The sequence below is a fragment of the Lithobates pipiens genome, unplaced genomic scaffold, assembly GCF_037356315.1.
Source record: "Lithobates pipiens isolate NorthernLeopardFrog02 unplaced genomic scaffold, aLitPip1_a1.2 Scaffold_18, whole genome shotgun sequence".
Taxonomy (NCBI): Eukaryota; Metazoa; Chordata; class Amphibia; order Anura; family Ranidae; genus Lithobates; species Lithobates pipiens.
The window spans coordinates 480,570,629-480,590,017 of NW_027507758.1; the positions used below are offsets into that span (position 1 = coordinate 480,570,629).

Below are 19,389 nucleotides of genomic sequence, written 5' to 3' on the forward strand. Positions count from 1 at the left end.
GATCATCCTTGAGAAGTTTCTACAACTTGATTGGAGTCTCCCTGTGGTAAATTCAGTTGATTGGACATGATTGGGAAAGGTACATACCGTATTTATCGGCGTATAACAGGCACTTTTTTCCCCTTAAAAGCAAGGGAAAATCGTGGGTGCGTGTTATACGCCGATCCCCCAAAATTCTGAGCCTCTGGGCGGCTTTCAGCCGCCTTCGGCTCTTCAAGGCGACTTTCGGCCGCCTTCGGCCATTATCTGCGGCTTTCAGACATCTTCGGCCGTTCTCGGCAACTTTCAGGCGCCTTTGGCCATTCTCGGAAGCTTTCGGCCGCCTTCGGCTCTTCTCGGCAGCTTTCGGACGCCTTCGGCCGTTCTCTGCAGTTTTCGCCCGCCTTCGGCTCTTCTCAGCGGCCGAAAGCTGCCGAGAATGGCCGAAAGCTGGCGAGAAGAGCCGAAGGCGCCGGAGACGGCGGCATTTAAAAAAAATAAAAAAACAAATAGCAAAATAAATAGACAAGGCTGCAATGGGGGACAAGACTGCATAAGGCTGCAATGGGGGACAAGACTGCATAAGGCTCCAATAGGGGACAAGACTGCAATGGTGGACAAGGCTGCATAAGGCTGCAATGGTGGACAAGGCTGCATAAGGCTGCAATGGTGGACAAGGCTGCATAAGGCTGCAATGGTGGACAAGGCTGCAATGGTGGACAAGGCTGCAGATGACACTGATGGGCATATAAATGAAAGTTTTTATTTTTGCCCTTAAACTTCCCTCCTAAAAGTTTTTTTCCTTAAAATTCCCTCCTAAACTTGGGGTGCGTGTTATACGCCGATAAATACGGTACTTGTCTATATAAAGTCCCTATATAAAGTTAACAGTGTATGTCAGAGAACAAACCAAGCCATGAAGTCCAAGGAATTGTCTGTAGACCTCTGAGATAGGATTGTATCGAGGCACAGATCTTGGGAAGGGTACAGAAACATTTCTGCAGCATTGAAGGTCCCAATGTGCACAGTGTTTTTCAGTGGCTTCCATCAACCGTAAACAGAAGAAGTTTGGATCCATCAGGACTCTTCCTAGAGAGGGCTGCCCGTCCAAACTGAGTGATCAGGGGAGAAGGGCCTTAGTCAGGGATGACGATGGCCACTCTGAGCGAGCTCTAGCATTTCTTTGTGGAGAGAGGAGAACCTTCCAGAAGAACAACCATCTCTGCAGACCTCCACTAATCAGACCTGTATGGTAGAGTTGCCAGACAGAAGCCACTCCTCAGTAAAAGGTACATGACAGCCCGCCTGGAGTTTTCCAAAAGGCCCCTGAAGGACTCTCAGACCATGAGAAACAAAATTCTCTGGTCTGATGAATTAAAGATTGAACTCCTTGGCCTGAATGGCAACCATCATGTCTGGAGAAAAACAGGATCTGCTCATCACCTGGCCAATACCATCCCTACAGTAAAGTATGGAGGTGGCAGCATAATGTTGTGGGGCTGTTTTTCAGTGGCAGGAACTGAGAAACTAGTCAGAATTGAGGGAAAGATGAATGCATAAATGTACAGAGACATCCTTGATGAAAACCTGCTCAAGAGTGCTCTGGACCTCAGATTGGGGTAAAGGTTCATCTTTCAACAGAACAATGGCCCTAAGCACACAGCAAAGATAACAAAGGAGTGGCTACAGGACAACTTTGTGAATGTCCTTGAGTGGCCCAGCCTGGAACCCAATTGAACTTCCTTGGAGAGATCTGAAAATGGCTGTGCAACGACACTCCCCATCTAACCCGATGGAGCTTGAGAGGTCCTGCAAAGAATAATGGGAGAAACTGCCCAAAAATAAGTGTGACAAGCTTGTAGCATCATATTTAAAAAGACCTGAGGCTGTAATTGGTGCCAAACGTGCTTCAACAAAGTATTGAGCAAAGGCTGCGAATACTTATGTACATGTGATTTTTTTAATTTTATTTTTGAACAAATTTGAAAAGATTTCAAACAAACTTATTTCACATTGTCATTATGGGGTATTGTTTGTAGAATTTTTAGGAAAATAATGAAGCACTGTGAATACTTTCCGGATTCACTGTAGTAGCCTTATATGAGGTAGAGAATAAAAAGTGTCCCTAAACTAAACCTAAACATATCCCTAAAATAAATGGCCACTTGATAAATCTAATCTGTTTTGGTGTTGGTACCTGGTTAAGGTGTATTCCCTGAGACCTGAGTGTAGGTTCATGGCTGAAAAGGTCCCGATACAGCCACGAAGACGCTTATCACGTCCAGCCTTCCAGGTAACAAATAACGGACTAGAAATAAGAGAAATGAACAAAAGTACACTGCAAATAAATCCACAAAGTAAATATAGGAAAAGCACAAAATTACATAAGAAACAGGTTAATGTGTTATAACTGCATATTAAACTTGCATATCTGTATAAATAAGTGTATTATATATAGTGTCTCACTGACATCTAGACTAACTGGCCAGAAAAGTTGAAAACCTGTTCAGTACCTTGCTGGATCCTCAAGACAACAACACCATAACTGTGACTCCACAGGAGACCTGTAGCATCCCACAATAAAAGCATCCACAAAGACATCAGTGGATGGTGAGAGTGGATGGTATGAGGGTACTCCGTCCCACAGGTATTACATCCCAGGAGTGTTAAGCTGCATTCTGAGTTTCCAGAAACTGTAACAGGGATTCACATAACTAAAAGACACTTTTCTAAAAACTTAGGCTAGCCAGAAATGGATCAAAAATTTGGCTCATTCAGCAGAGACCTGGCAAAATTTGATCCATCTGTGGCCGGTCTCATTCATGAGAAGTCAATCTAATGATTAACTTCTCACAAATGAGCTTGTTGGAAACATTTTTATTCAATCGGAGCTCCAGCTAATTGGCTACGGTGCTGATTTGTTTATTCTGACAGTAGAGGGGTCCCCGCTGTCACAATACAAAAACACAGGAGGGAGAATTCCTCTATCCAACTCACCTTTGTGGATAGGAGAATCCGTTCAGTTTTTTTTTTTTCAATCAGCCTGATCGCTGATTGAAAAAACTGACGTGTATGCCCAGCTTTATGCTGTTGTTACTGCACTAATTGCAAATGCTTCATTTAATTTACCCTGGACAAGAGTTTTACTGCATGTTCAGATATTAGCCACACATCGTACTCAAGGAGTCAACCGACTCATAAAATTGCACTGTCAGAAAATGCAGTAATGCAAACCATTGTTCAGCACTAAAAAAGCAGGGCTAGCATATGTTAAGAGCAAATATGGCTTCCCCCATGGAAACATACAGTATAAGTATGCACAGCATATGCAATATATACATAGAAACTCATTTCAAACTTTAACACATATTGATAACCTTATTTGCCTTAAAACATTATACATTTAATTTAAAGAAAATATTTTGACTAAAAAGACAAACACTATAATTATTAAAAAAAACTCAGATGTTGCTAGCCCCAACATGGGAGCTTTATGTATAGGTTATGTATGCAGAAATTTTCTTTCCTGCTTAGGTGATTGGCTCATTTAGATGCTTGCACCGAGTTACAGGTCAAATGACAGGTATCCTTTGCAGTAAACGTTTAATATTTGCTGAGATGCTTTCTAAAGCTCATGCACACCTAATGGGGTATAGAAATTGTATCTTTTCTGGTTATGACATTGAGATTACTCATCTACTTATAATGTAGAAAGTCCTTTCCATTCAGCAGTAAAGAATTAAAAAAATAATCTACATTGTTCACCTGGAGGAAAGCTGAAATCCAATCAGATACTCTAAAAACAGTAACTAATGCTATGTTTCATTCAGAGTGATACATAGTGGTAAGTGAGTGTATGACTGCCCCTATATTGTCCAGTAAACAGACTGGGGGTGGGTTCTGGACCAAGCTGCACAGTTTCCATGCACTGGAGGACAAGGGTCTTAGCTGTGCTGTCTGACAAGGGTGACTGGATTACAAAATTGGCTAAACAGAATTGCAAAGCTTTTGGCAGATAAGACAGTTCACATATAATAACTTCAACTATGTATGTAGCTGCTTGCCTGTAAAGCAGCTTTACAGCGGAATTAAACCCATAATGCAATGTACTGCAGCTTAAGAATCCTTAGGTGCGCTGGTTTTCATACCTTATGCCGCGTACACACGATCGGAATTTTGGCCAGCAAAAGACCGATGTGAGCTTTTCGTCGGAAAATGCGACCGTGTGTATGCTCCATCAGACTTTTGCCGGCCGAATTTCTGCCAGCAAAAGACTGAGAGCATGTTCTCAATTTTTCGCTTGGAAAAAGTTCCGATCGGAAAATTCCGATTGTCTGTACCAATTCCGACGCGCAAAATTCCTACGCATGTTTGGAAGCATTAAACTTCATTTTCTCGGCTCATCGTAGTGTTGTACATCACCGCGTTCCTGACGGTCGAAAGTTCAGCGAACTTTTGTGTGACCGTGGAATTCCGCTCAAGCTTTCCGTTGGAAATACCATCCAAGATTTTTCTGACGAGAAACCTGATTGCGCGTACGCGGCATTAGGCTTTTTTTCCCATTTTCACCTGGTGATCTGGCCAGTAACACCTCCTGTATTAGAGTGCCTCCACTCTGGGTAAATGAGAACAGGGGGCACCTTTTGGACAGCAGCATTATCAGTATGGTGGGAGGGAAGTGATAAGCCCCATACACACTATCAGATTTTCTGCTATTTTTTTCCTTCAGATTTACCAAAACTATATAATATGAGGTCAAACCTTAGGAGTTTCAATTTGTATGCAATCAGGCAGGACCTTGCACTACATGGTTTTGGTAAATCTGAAGACAAAAATCAGCAGAAAATCTGATAGTGTGTATGGGGCCTTAGACTAATCTTACCTGATCTCAAACGCAGGCAGGGTCCATTGAGGTTGTGGGCATCTGAAGCTAGCTTGTTTTTTTCTGGGATTCAGTGCAGCTGGATACCCAGCATTCATGTCCCGATCTAGCGCCCTGCGCAGTAATGACACTGCACAGTGCAGTTTCTTCATTAGGTGATTCCCATGTACTACTACTGGGATAGATGACGTCGGTATCTCAGGAGCCCATGGGAAATCGCCTTATGACAACATCGCCTAGGCGGCTGGACCAAAAGTGCTGCACACACTTATCTAAATAAGGTATTTGGACATTTAAAAAAAAAATATATATATATATATATATATATATATTATCCATTTAGAAATGCAGTGTGGATGGCCATGTGGATGAAAGTAAATTTATAAAATGGGTGGAACTCCGTTTTAATGTTTGCTTTTGGATTTAATACCACTTAAAGCCCACTCTCAGTGCAAAGCAAGTGACAAAATTGAGTTATAGCTGCAGGTCTTGGTTAAAGTAATTTCAAATATAAAAAATATGTGATGAGTCTCCTCTGGTTTAGGGACAGTTTTAACCTAGTAGTAGTCACTTTTAACTTGACTTGTTATGTAGTGTTGAAGAAGCTTTTTTTTTTGTTTTGTTTTTTCTTCTTAACAATCAAAGGTGCTTTATTGGTATCATACAGGGTAGTAACAGTATGCAGATTGACATAAAACAAAGCAGAATGCTTTGACAATAGGCAAAGAAACAAGTAAATATAGCATGACAAGCAGTATACATAGTGACTCATAATGTACAATTGAGGGGTGGCTATAAAATAAAAAGGACAAAACAATTTAGAAAGTGTTATTCCAGAGGAATCCATAGTAAATTAAGAGCCTCAGAGGTCCAAGGAGCCCATACTTTATCATATTTACACTGACAACCTCTGTTTATGTATGTGATCCTATACATGGGCAGGGCTGCACCTATCAGTGCTTCCCAGGAGGAAAGGGCCAGGGAAGAGGACAGAATCCATTTCAGGAGAATCTCCTGTTGAAGAAGCTTTAGATCTAAGAAGTGGCCTGGATAAACTACGAAACTTCTTCAACATTACAGAACAAGTCCAGTTGAATAGGACTACTACTACTATATACAGTGTCTTGCAAAAGTATTCACCCCCCTTGACATTTTTCGTGTTTTGTTGCCTCACAACCTGGAATTAACATGGATTGTTTGAGGATTTGCATCATTTAATTTACAGAACATGGCCACAACTTTGAAGATGTTTTTTTTTTTTTATTGTGAAGCAAACAACAATTAGAAGATAACAGAATGTGCATAACTATTCACCCCCTAAAGTCAATACTTTGTAGAGGCCACCTACAGCATGATGCTGCCACCACTATGTTTCATTGTGGGGATGGTGTTCCTTGGATGATGTGATGTATTGGGTTTGTGCCAGACATAGCGTATATGGGCTTCATAACAGCGGAGGTGAATACTTACGCACATGCCAATTATCATTATTTCTGAAAAATAGTTTTATGTATGTATTTTTCTAATTTTACTTCACCAACTTATTGTGTTCTGATCCATCACATATAATTCAGATTAAAAAAACAATTAACGAAAGGCTGTAATGTAAGAAAATAGGTAAAAAGCCAAGGGGAGTGAATACTTTTGCAAGTCACGGTGTACCACAACTTGGATAAACTTGAAAACAACTTGGAAAATAGACAATATGTCTTTTTAGCTTCCATCATTAGTTTTACTCTAATGTCACCTTGTGTGATTATGCTCTTGCCAGACACTGGGAATAGTAGTGATGCTTCAGAAACTGTGGTCAGGTTGCTTAGTGCTCACAGACATAAAGGCCCATTTATACTTTGGTGGGGGTAATACTACTGGGGTGGTAAAAATAGATGGATGAGAAAAAAATCTACACCTTGTATTCAGCAGGCAGGACAGCCATAGTGCATAAGGCTGACCATCGCAACTGCCCTGCAACAATGTGCAGGTTTTGAGGTGTTAAAACAGGGGTAAGAAAGAAAAATATCACCTCCTCAACGGTTCTATAAGGTAACGATCATCTTACGCCTGTGGGCACCTCAAGATGGCTGCCATAAAACAAAATATAAACACTTCATAAAATTTAATCGTTTAAATCTTACTATTAAAATTCACTAAATAAAGAAAATACATGTAATTCCTTTTTCTGCGATGTAACAAATCCACAAACAAAAAGCAGACACATAAATATTGAGTCTCGTAGTTCAAAGACTACTGGGTTTCGTCTGAAGTTATTTTTAAAGTTGTTTTTCCATTTTCAAAAAAACCCCAACATATGTTTTTGAGCTTGATCTACATAGGGCAAAGGAAACTGAGCAGCTCTGAGGTTTATTTTCTCCATACTGTAGTCAGGCATCTAGAGTTTCTGAATAGGAATTCTCCTGCTAGTCAGCACCTCCAGCCAACAATGAGGACATTTATTTTCTTTCTAAAAGCAATCAACTCTTTCCATTTCTACCTTTATGCTGCTCATACATTATACAATTTTCTTATTCAATTTCCTTTATGTTTACCTTGACCTAATATTATATGGTTTTGGTAAATCTAAAGGAAAATTGTATAATGCATGGCCAGTCTAATTCTCGAGTCATGTCATTGGTGTGTGTTTACCTTTTCATCCAACCAGAAGCCAATTCTGTATTGTTCATATTGTCAACACATAGAAGTATACAGTATGGCAAACAAATAAAAAAAGTGATGGCTACACTGTATTAGAGGTCACTGGTGATAGAAGCTATAGATAGACTTACTAGGGGTCATTAGTGAAACGTGGCAGACGAGGCTGTGGGAAGCCATGTAGGTGACAATACAGAACATCAAAGCAGTAGCAGCCCATTTCAGCTGACACCACCAACTGCTCCCTGCCGCTTGTGGTCCCGTTGGGACGGGAGAGTGGGGTGAGGGCACCTGGGCCCACCGTCTTGTCCTCAGGGGGCTGGCAGTTATGAGGAGCTGGGGGCTGCTGGACACTGCCTGCTGGAGAAGGGCACAGTTTGGGTTTCTTCACTCCGCAGCAGCCCGAAGATGGCTTGTTCTCTGCAGTCGATACACAGCGTCTCTTCCCCATGCTGTGACACACCCTGTCCATAACACCAAGAGAATACATCAACATACATACTGGAATCTATCAATAATGGGCCACACATACAAAAGCACAGAAAAGAGACAATTTTCACCGTCAGCAAACAGATTTCCCGTTTATGGTTCTAGAGAAATGTGGAAATCTGGTGGCTGTGGCCAACAAGAACTGTTCTTATATCAAAAACTTATACACATGAAGCTCACAGTGAACAAAAATAGAACAAAAGGCATACCTTTTTTTTAATTTAATTTTTGTAATGGAATAAGGGAAGATTATAACCTCTGGCAGTTTTTTGCCATCTGTGTCCTATTGGGGAGATTTCCCTTAGCTTTCTATCCCATAGGCAAAACAGGAAGTGAGAGGAAATCCCTCCAAAGTTAGGCTTCTTGATGGTAACAACAGCTGAACACACCTGCACAATTTGTGTCAATATGGTGGTTTATACTGTCTGCTGAAAGTTCATATGACAGGGTGACTAGCAATTGATGGGCCAAGACAGAGCATTGTCACATAAGAGGAAGTGCCTTAAAAAGGATCTTCATAACAAGATCATCGGGTATTGTATTAATTGCAGCTGCAGATTTGAAAACATTGAAAATGACTATTGAATTTCCATTAACATATAATGCTTTTATTGAATTTTAATTATTGAGCTTGGATCTACTTTAATGAGAATTATTAGGATTGTTTATCAAACATTGCAAGGAACAAACCACACAGTGCAAAGTGAAGTAATCAATAGCAATCAATAAGAAGTTACTTCTAAGCCCTTGTACACACGGTCGGACATTCCGACAACAAAATCATTTTTTTTCTGCCGGATTTTGTCCGAAACTGGTGTTGCATACACGCGGTCGGATTGGAATTCTCTACAAACGGATCATGTTGACGGAAAATTTTATATCCAGCTCTCAAACTTTGTTGGAAAAAGTCTGATGGAGCCCACACATGGTCGGATTATCCGACAACGTGGTCCGATCGGACATTTTCCATCAGAATATCCGACCGCGTGTACGGGGGCTTATACATGATTTATGCTCATTGGTTGCTAAGGACAACTACACATTGCTCTTTTCTGCTTGCACTACTGAAAAATACTGTATGCACATCAATCATTTCCTATATTTACACATCAACACAATATCATGCAACTTTTTCATTTGCCAAAAGAGCTTACACTCTACAGTCCATAACACAGACACTGACATACACACATACACACACAGAGCCATTAATGTCAAAAGCTGAATAATCAACCAGGACACTTGCACACAAAGGGGGTAGCCCAAACAATCATGTTGGACTCTGTGGGGGACTGAGGGGGACAACTGAAACCAATACCCCACTGCACAAGACAGTTTTCTTTGTCTATTGCAAAATAATCTGTATGAATATGCTCTCTGCCCATGCCTGGGATTTGTTGTAAAAGGCTTTCAGTATGCTGTGAGTAATTCAAGACTGTTCTCTCCAACCCACCCCACAGAAAACAATATACAGTGTGTTACAAATGAAAGTGGTTGTAAACTACAGACATGAAATATGAACAAAGCATATTCCTCTATTACATGGGTGCTCAACCTGTGGCTGTCCAGCTGTTGCAGAACTAAAAGTCCTATCATGCCTCTGCCTTTGGGAGTCATACTTGTAACTGTTAACCTTGCAATGCCTCCTGGGATTTGTAGTTTCCGCAACAGCTGGAAGGCCACAGGTTTAGCAGCCATGCTCTATAGCAGGAATGTCCAACCTGGCCCTCCAGATGTTGCAGGACTGCATCTGCCATACTCTCTTGCCAGCCTCTTAGCTGAGTATTATGGGAGATGTAGTCTTGCAACATCTGGAGGTCCGTAGGTTGGACACCTCTGCTCTATAGTGTGTATTTGTCTCAATTAAGGGTACTAAGTGTCATTTCTGTCTGTTAAGCATGAATCACTTCTCAGGGGAGGGAGCTCCAACAGATTGACAGCCTCAGCTCTGTTCCTATGTGCTGTGTGAAGGGATGTGTCCCTTCCCTCCAATCAGCTATCAGAGCTCAACTCACTGAGCTCTGCAGAGTGTAATTACCGCTCTCTGCCCACTTATTTTTTAAATGTTCAGATAAGCTTTACCAATTCTAAACTTTGAATGGATGTAGAGAAGAGAGGGCTGCAGATAAACAGGTACAATTTATGCAGAAAGATTTGTTTCATCTTTGTTTATCAAGGGTTTACAAACACTTTAAAGTGGAAGTTTAACTTTTACCTATAGGTAAGCCTATAATAAAGCTTACCTATAGGTAGTGTAAATATCCCATAAACGGGCACCCGGGCAGTTATATATAGATATAGAAGAAAATATTGAACCAACTAGATAAAATAGAATTGAGGGCTCAGCTAATAATGTAACGTCCAGCAGTGTCTAAAATATATATTTTGGATGAAGTTGATTTTAACATTGTAAAACGAATGATACTCACATTACTGGAAGTAGAAACTATAGGGGCACCTTCATCTAACAAACTGGCGAACCATGGTACAAACTGAGAAAATTCTAAATCCTTGCATCTAATGGGGGGCTACATGCATGTTCTGTGAGAAGCTAAGGATTAGTATAACATAACACAGTACACTTATACACATTGGCATGAGTGATATTCAATAATACAGTTTATTTACTGTAACTATAAAACTTAAAATGATTGCATTATAGGAACTAAATAAAATAATTCTGTAATACATAGTGTATGTCCTGCTAATTATTGTTCCCTCTTTTTCACTAAATTAGAGCCTTTTACCACACTGAATCTGGCTAGAGCAATGCCCGGATTGAGACTGCTCACTATATTTTCTACAGAAGCCCAAACTGTTACAATGAAACATTTTAACTAAATAGATGAATATAATAAATGGGATATACTGTATCTGTAATGCTGGGTGGAATAACTGTTAGTTTGTCAACAAGGACATTCTCTAACTATAACTAGATCTCCACTGATACGGTTTTAATATGACTGGCATTCTTATAAATAAGACTCTATACCAGGGCAGTCTTTTAGCTATGATTGTCTCTCCATCAGGCAGTCTATAAATAAGAGTGTGTCTCTCTCAAAACAGTCTCTAAATGTAACTGGTTGTCTACCAGGACAATCCCTAAATATAATTGGTTCTCTACCAGAGCAGTCTGAAAATATAAGGCTACTTTCACATTGTGGCATTGCGGGCGCTGGCGGTAAAGCGCCACTATATTTAGCGGCGCTTTACTGTTGTTTAGCGTCGCAATGCAGCCGATAGCGGGGCAGTTTTAACCCCTGCTAGCAGCCAATAAAGCGTTAAAACCACCCGCAAAGCGCTGCTGCAGCAGTGCTTTGCAGGCGGGTTTGCAGCGCTGCCCCATTGTTTTCAGTGGAAAGGGGCGCTTTAGGATCGGTAAATACACCACTCCTACAGCGCTCCAAATATGTGGCTTGCAGGACTTTTTTGACCGCCCTCGGGGGTTTCACACTGGAGACACAGCAGCGGCTGTTTCAGGGCGCTTTGCAGGCGCTATTCGTAGCACTTTAGCGCCTGCAAAGCGGCTCAGTGTGAAAGCAGCCTAACTGTCTCTCCCAGGGAAGTCTCTAAAAATGGCTGGTTCTCTATCAGTGCAGCTTCCACACCAGGCCAGTCTCTAAAGATGACTGCATCTCCACCAGGGTGGTTCTTAATATGACTTGCTCTCCATCAGGGCAGACTCTAAATATGAGTTGCTCTCTACCAGGGCAGTCTTTAAATATGATTGGGTCCCCATAAGGCCATCTATAAGTATAACTGGCTCTCTACTAGTGAAGTCTCCAAATATAACTGTCTCTCTACCAGGACAACCCCTAAATATAACTGTCTCTCTACCAGGACAACCCCTAAATATAACTGGCTCTCTACCAGGACAACCCCTAAATATAACTGGCTCTCTACAAGAGCAGGCCCTTAAATATGACTGGCTCTCTACCAGGGCCATGTCAAAATGTGACTGACTTCCCGCCAGGATAACCTCTAAATTATTCTCTACCAAAATCAGTCTTTAAAAATAGGATTGACTTACCAACAGGGTAGTTTACAAATATGACTGTCTCTCTACCAGGGCTTTCCCTAAATATACAGTGGATAAAAAAAAGTCTACACACCCCTGTTAAAATGTCAGGTTTCTGTGATGTAAGAAAAATGAGACAAAGATAAATCATTTCAGAACTTTTTCCTCCTTTAACCACTTGCCGCCCGCCAATTGTCAAATGGCGGCTGCAAAGTGGTTTCAAAATCCTGACTGGACGTCATAGGACGTCCTCAGGATTTTGAGCTACTGCGCTCCCCCGGGGGCGCGTATCGCGGCGATCATTGTTGCGGGGTGTCAGTCTGACACCCCGCAACTACGATCTCAGTAAAGAGTCTCCAATGGAGACTCTTTACCCCGTGATCAGCCGTTTCCAATCAGGGCTGATCACAGTGTAAATAGGAAGAGCCGGTGATTGGCTTTTCCTCACTCGCGTCTGTCAGAGCAGGAATCAGTCAGGAGAAGGGTGCAAAAGAATTTCCAAGGCATTATATATACCATGGAACACACTGAAGACAGTGACATTACCAAGAACTAAACGTCCCTCCAAAATTGATGAAAATACGAGATGAAAACTGGTCAGGGAGGCTGCCAAGAGGCCATCAGCAACATTAAAGGAGCTGCAGGAATCTGGCAAGTACAGGCTGTGTGGTACATGTGACAACAATCTCCCGTATCCTTCATATTTTTGGGCTATGGGGTAGAGTGGCAAGATGGAAGCATTTTCTTACAAAGAAAAACTTCCAAGCCCAGCTAAATTTTGCAAAAACACATCCAAAGTCTCCCGAAAGCATGTGTTATGATCTGATGAAACAAAGGTTGAACTTTGTGGCCATAATTCCAAAAGATATGTTTGACCCACAAAAAACACTGCACATCACCAAAAGAACACCATACCCACAGTGAAGCATACCAGTGACAGCATCCTGCTTTGGGCTGTTTTTCTTCAGCTGGAACAAGGATCTTAGTCAAGGTAGAGGGAATTATGAACAGTTCCAAATACCAGTCAATATTGGCACAAAACCTTCAGGCATGACAACGACCCAAAGCATACATCCAAATCAACAAAGAAATGGCTTCACCAGAAGAAGATTAAAGTTTTGGAATGGCCCAGCCAGAGCCCAGACCTGAATCCGATTGAAAATCTGTGAGGTGATCTGAATAGGGCTGTGCACAGAAGATGCCCTCACAATATGACAGATTTGGAGTGTTTTTGCAAAGAAGAGTGGGCAAATATAGCCAGGTCAAGATGTGCCATGCCGATAGACTCCTACCTACCTAAAAAGATTGAGTGCTGTAATACAATCAAATGGTGCTTCAACAACGTATTCGTTTAAGGGTGTGCACACTTATGCAACTATATTATTTATATATTTTTTTACCCCCCCCCCCCCCACCAAAAAGATTTTAGTTTGTCGTTCAACTGAGTTGTACAGTTTATAGGCCACATTAAAGGTGGAAAATGTTCTGAAATGATTTATCTTTGTCTCATTTTTTTACAACACAGAAACCTGACATTTTAACAGAGGTATGTAGAATTTTTATATCCTGTACCTGGCTCACGGTAGGCAGTCACTAAATAGGACTGGTTATCAACTAGAGCAGCCTCTAAATATGACTGCCTCTCAACCAAAGCAGTATTGAAATAATAGGATTTTTATAACCGCTTACCTGTAAAAATTTATCGTACATCATGGGACACAAAGCCTTAAGTAATTACTAAATGGGACATCCCATAGCAATGCTACTTGAGGAGAGGGAGAGACAACCCGTAGGGCACCTCCAGACCTGAGGACTTATACTGCTGCCTGCAGCACATTGTGCCCGAAGGCAATATCCTCATACCTCCTTACATCCACCTGATAACATTTTGTGAATGTATGCACTGAAGACCAAGTTGGGGCCTTCCAGATCTGAGCCATGGAGGCCTGGTGACGCACTGCCCAAGAAGCACTAACCGACCTGGTAGAGTGAGCCTTAACTTGAAACGAGGGAATCTTACCCCTAAATCATAAGTTTGAATTATCACTTGTCGAATCCACTTAGTGACAATGGATTTTGATGCTGTCTGTCCTTTCTTGATATCAGTCTTACAAATCTGAGCCGTTGCCTTTAAATAGATTTTCACTGCTCTCACCACATCAAGACAGTGTAGTGACTTTTCTTCTCTGGAACATGGTTTTGGAAAAAACGATGGCAGGACAATATCTTGGTTGAGGTGAAAATCTGAAACCACTTTTGGCAAAAAGCCTGAATGAGGGCGTAACACCACTCTGTCCTTATAAAAAATCAAATATGGCTCTTTACAAGAAAGTGCAGCCAATTCGGGAACCCTCCTTGCTGAGGCTATAGCAACCAAAAATACCAGCTTCCTTGTCAGAAGGACTAGGAGAATCTGCTGTATCGGTTCAAATGGCTGTTTTTGTAACACTGACAAAAGTAAGTTCATGTCCCAAGGGCTTAAAGGTGATTTAACTGGTGATTTAATCCACATCACCCCTTGCATAAATCCTCGGACTAAAGAATGTGTAGCAAGCTGTCTTTGAAATAAAACCGATAAGGCTGAGACTTGGCCCTTAATAGTACTCAAGGCCAACTTCATCTCTAAGCCTAAATTGTAGAAAGGCAAGAATTCTGCCTATGATATATCTCAAAGGGTGACAACCTTTGGATTCACACCAGGAAACATAAGCTTTACAGATTCTATAATATATAGCTCTGGACGCTATAAGTAGAGATAACTGACCCGGAAAGCCCACGTTTCTTCAAAATGTGGGTCTCAATAAGCAGGTCTGGCATTAGTGGAAGGCACCATGGACCCTCCACTGCCATCTTTATGATTTATGCGTACCATGACCTTCTGGCCATGCTGGTGCTACCTGAAAATTTCATAAGTCTTCCCCACACTCTGGTGAGGGGGGGCACCTCTTCATGATGAGGCTTTAGTATTCTGCTTTGTAGATTTGCGTCCCCAGGTCTACTTTTGTGCCTGGGTCTGACCCTGAGGTTTTCCTCTAGAGTCTGATGGCAAAGGCCATCGCCGCTGCCTGGAGGTGGATGCCCCTGGCCCAGGAGCAAAAGTCAGTTTAAATGAGGGATGTTTATACTTTTTTTTTGACTGGCAAATGAAAGGGGAAACTAGTCAGAAGCTTCTTGCAAGGTGCTTTGGCCGACCAATTTTTTAATCAAAGGGTCCTACGCATGTGTACTAGGACAAGCGCAAGGTGGGACGCCTGGTGAATAGAGTCCTTCATAGCATCTATGGCAAAGCATAATGCCTTTGGCAGTTCAGCCAACTCACAGGTCTGTTGTGCAGGGAGCTCTTTAACCACGTCAGCCCCGGAAGAATTTACCCCTTCCTGACTAGAGCATTTTTTGCGATTCGGCACTGCGTCGCTTTAACTGACAATTGCGCGGTTTTGCAATGTGGCTCCCAAGCAAAATTGACGTCCTTTTTTTCCCACAAATAGAGCTTTCTTTTGGTGGTATTTGATCACTCCTGCATTTTTTTTTGCGCTATAAACAAAAAAGAGCGCCACTTTTTCTTTTAAAAACTATTTTTTTTTACATTTTGCTATAATAAATATCCCCCAAAAATATATAAAAAAAAATAATTTTTCCTCAGTTTAGGCCGATACATATTCTTCTACATATTTTTGGTAAAAAAATCGCAATAAGCAATTATTGATTGGTTTGTGCAAAAGTTATAGCGTTTACAAAATAGGGGATAGTTTTATGGCATTGATCACAGGGAGCAGAGATCAGTGATACTGTCACTAGGCAGAACAGGGAGATGCTTGTTTACATTAGCATCTCCCCGTTCTTCCTCCCCGTGAGGCGACCGCGGGTATCCCTGTGGCGATCGAGCCGCGGGACCCACAAACCCGACTCACGGAGCTTGCCATGGGCGAGCGCGCGTCTGCTGGCCGCCTCTTAAAGGGCAATGTACAGGTACGTGATTTTGCCTGTACGAGCCCTTCTGCCGATGTATATCGTCGTGAGGCGGTCGTCAAGTGGTTAAGAGCATCTGTGAACTGGTCCTTTAGGGACTGACCAATGCCTATTGCTGCGACTGCAGGCAGTCCCTGCCAAGGAAAAAGAGGATTTTAACAGGAATTACAACTTTTTATCTGTTGGATCTTTAAGCATTTGTGCATTGTCTACTGGACAAGTTAAACTTTTATTCACACAGGAAATCACAGCGTCAACTGCTGGAACCTTCCATTTTTTGGTGAATTTCTACTCCATGGGATAGAGAACTGAGAATCTCTTTGGAGGGAGAAAATGCTTATCTGGTTGATCCCATTCAGCATAAATAAGCCTATCTAGTAATGCATGGATCGGAAATGGATGCAAAGGCTGTAAAAGTTTTAAAGAATCCAAGGAAGAAACCGGACTTTCAGCTAACTCTGTTAGGGGTAGCATGAAAACGGAGCAAACCATTTCCGTAAAGATTTGTACCTCAGATTGTGAAGCTGAATCATCAACTGTTTCATCAACTAGTTTCCTCCACAGTGGAATAATCGTCTTGTTTTTCCTCTCGATTGCCTGAGGTTAATACCCCATCCTGTCCCCACTGTTCCCATGGTAAAGGGTTTGAGGTAGGGGATCTAGCACGCTTTCTATCTCCTTGGATAGAGGATGCGATTAAAGCCGCTAATCTTCTTTCTAAGCCCTGCAGGGCAGAGAAAAATGCATCTTCAGTCACGTATACAGGGGCTGAAGTGTGAGAAGCAGTAGCACCACCGATTGCTTCTGATGACTCACCCTGGCTTGCCATGTCAGGTTTCTCCAGAGAGGATGACAGTGTGGAGGCATGACTGGCGTTCCCAGCACCTAGGGGTGGAATCCTAGGTATCTTTGTGCTAGTTCTGGAAGTCATAGTGCTAAGCAGAAAAGTACAGGCACTTTAAGAAAAAATATACCACTTGCTGAGCAATAGTTTTAGAAAAACAATGCCACCATAAAGATCAGCTTTTGGTGCTAAATAACAATTGTATTTCCTGTACTGGAAATACCTGTATACAACACCCCTCACGTGACCCAGCGCTCCTGGTCCTCCAGTGTGTCCAACTCCGTTACTGATATGAAAGGATCTGTCTCTTAAAAGCTTCAGGTAAGCCTGATCGGCATTTGTCAGTGCTTCAGCCCCTCAGCATGTGCGCCGTGTGCTCCACGAGGATGCTACGCCCCACACATGGTGCTGCCTGTTAACCACGCCCCTTCTTTCAAAAAACATAGTCCGCGCACGAGAATGGCATTCGGGTCTGCATTTGCAAGAGGAGGCGGCAGCGAGCGCTGTCTGGCACCTATCCAGAGCGGAAAATATACTGTTTTAAACAAAAAACCTTGCGCTGCCTGTCACAGGAATGCTGCACAGTGTACATAAGAAGGCCCGTTTAAATATACAAGCATATGTAACGCGGCCACTGCACCTCTCCAGGAGGGGAGGGAGGAGTTTAAACAGCAGAGTCCCTAATCTGCATGATATATACCTGGCTTATTTAAAGCGGGAGTCCGCCGGGACTCCGCGTTTTTTTTTTTTTTTTAAAGCCAGCAGCTACAAATACTGCAGCTGCTGACTTTTAAAATAGTGACACTTACCTGTCCAGCGCGCCCACGATGTCGGCACCTGAAGCCGATCTCTAGATCGTCACTCGGGTGCTGCCGCCGCCATCTTGGGTATGGGAATCAGGAAATGGAGCCTTTCGGCTTCATTTCCCGGTTCCCTACTGCGCATGCGCGAGTCGCGCTGCGCAATAAGGACGGTCCCCGCTGCCTCTGGGATCTGTGTGTTTCCCAGCAGGCAGCGGGGCACTTGCGGAAGGGGGCGGGCACTTGCGAAAAGGGGTGTAATCTACGCCCCTTTCCGCAGAGAGCTAGCCCGGAAGTGGGTGCAGTTACCTGGATTATCCAGGTAACTGCACCCCCCTCCCCCCTGAAAGGTGCCAATTGTGGCGCCGGAGGGGGGGAGGATTCCGATGAGCGGAAGGTCCATTTTAGGGTGGACCTCCGCTTTAATAGGGCCGTTTATACATAAAAAGAAATGTAAAAAACTGCTGCTGTACCCCCACTGTTCAATAAAAACCACCACTGACTGCTGGGACCACACATGCTGATATAGTCAGGACACAGAGCTGCTGGAAGCAACATACCAAGGTATGTGTAATTTTGCTCTCTCTAGAGAGACTTAAGGCATACGTTTAATATATGGAAGAAAAGGCATAGGTTGACTTTTTACAGTTCCTAAGCTTCTTCCCTTACCTTATCCTCGCTGCAGTATACTGCTGAAACAGACAGATCCAAACTTCACCCATCACGATGGGCAGGGTTTGTAAACCATCAAAGACTGGGTCCCTTAATAGGGGTTCCACTCCTTTGGACCTGTATAGCACCCCTCAGGACAACTTTAGGTAATGTAGCAAGACCAAAAAGAGTCTTGGTTCCTGGGGTCCAGCCCTCAAAGAGAGGCGTTACAGGCAAAACCTTGCTCTTCTATGCGAGGCCCGGTTACCATCCTGTGGCCTCAGTGGCTTAGATGGATCCGGCTGTGGAGGTTATTTAAATCCAGCATGGATTCCTCCTGGAGCTCTTCAGAGCACAGCTTCACTCGTGACCAACACCTTAGACACTGGCGAAAAAACTGAGGTACTCCTGGATGGAGGAGGGGTTATATAGGGGAGTGAACTTCCTGTATTGGGTATACCAGTGTCAACACCTGAAGGTGGCCCATAATCCATTAAGTAATTACTTAAGACTCTGTGTCCCATGATGTACGATAAAGAAATAACTATCTATCCACCAAGACAATGCCTAAATATATATATAATAATATAACTGGTTCGAGTAGTCTGAAAATATAACCAGCTCTCCAACACCAGGAAAGTCTCTCAATTGGGCTGGTTCTATCAGGGTAGCTTTTAAATATGACTGGCTCCACACCAGGGTAGTTTCTAAATATGATTGGATCTCCGCCGGGGTGGTTCTAAATACGACTGACTCCACACCAGGGCAGTCTCCAAATATGACTGGCTCCATCAGGATAATCCCTAAGTATAACTGACTTTCTACAACAGCAGACCCTTAAATATGACTGGCTCTCTACCATGAAACTAGCTCCAGTGGCAGCTGGTGCTCAACATTTTGGAGGGGGGTGACAAACTTCCTCCCTTACTCGCACCACCACCACCACCACCACCACCACGTGGGAGATGGACAGGAAGGCAGATGAATAGGATCTGGGGTAGGGCTGCTGCTCCAGCTTAACAAGGGAAGAGCCGGGGCTTCTCCTCCCGGCCAAAAAGGAAGTGGGTCCTGAGACTCAATTTGGACAGAAGTCCTAAGACTCTCTGGC

The 19,389-nt window shown here is 42.8% G+C and overlaps 1 protein-coding gene across 3 annotated transcripts in view; it reads right to left on the bottom strand.

Annotated features, from left to right (window-relative positions):
* The window catches only part of AMMECR1L (AMMECR1 like), a 62,923-nt gene that overhangs the window by 12,791 nt on the left and 30,743 nt on the right, over positions 1 to 19,389 (bottom strand). For all 3 annotated transcript variants that reach the window (XM_077488399.1, XM_077488400.1, XM_077488398.1), the window contains 2 exons: positions 7,645 to 7,974; positions 2,177 to 2,287 (listed from right to left, as the gene is read on the bottom strand). In XM_077488399.1, coding sequence (XP_077344525.1) covers positions 2,177 to 2,287; positions 7,645 to 7,961 — 428 coding nt within the window. In that variant the 5' untranslated portion in view covers positions 7,962 to 7,974. The remainder of the gene's footprint in view (positions 1 to 2,176; positions 2,288 to 7,644; positions 7,975 to 19,389) is intronic.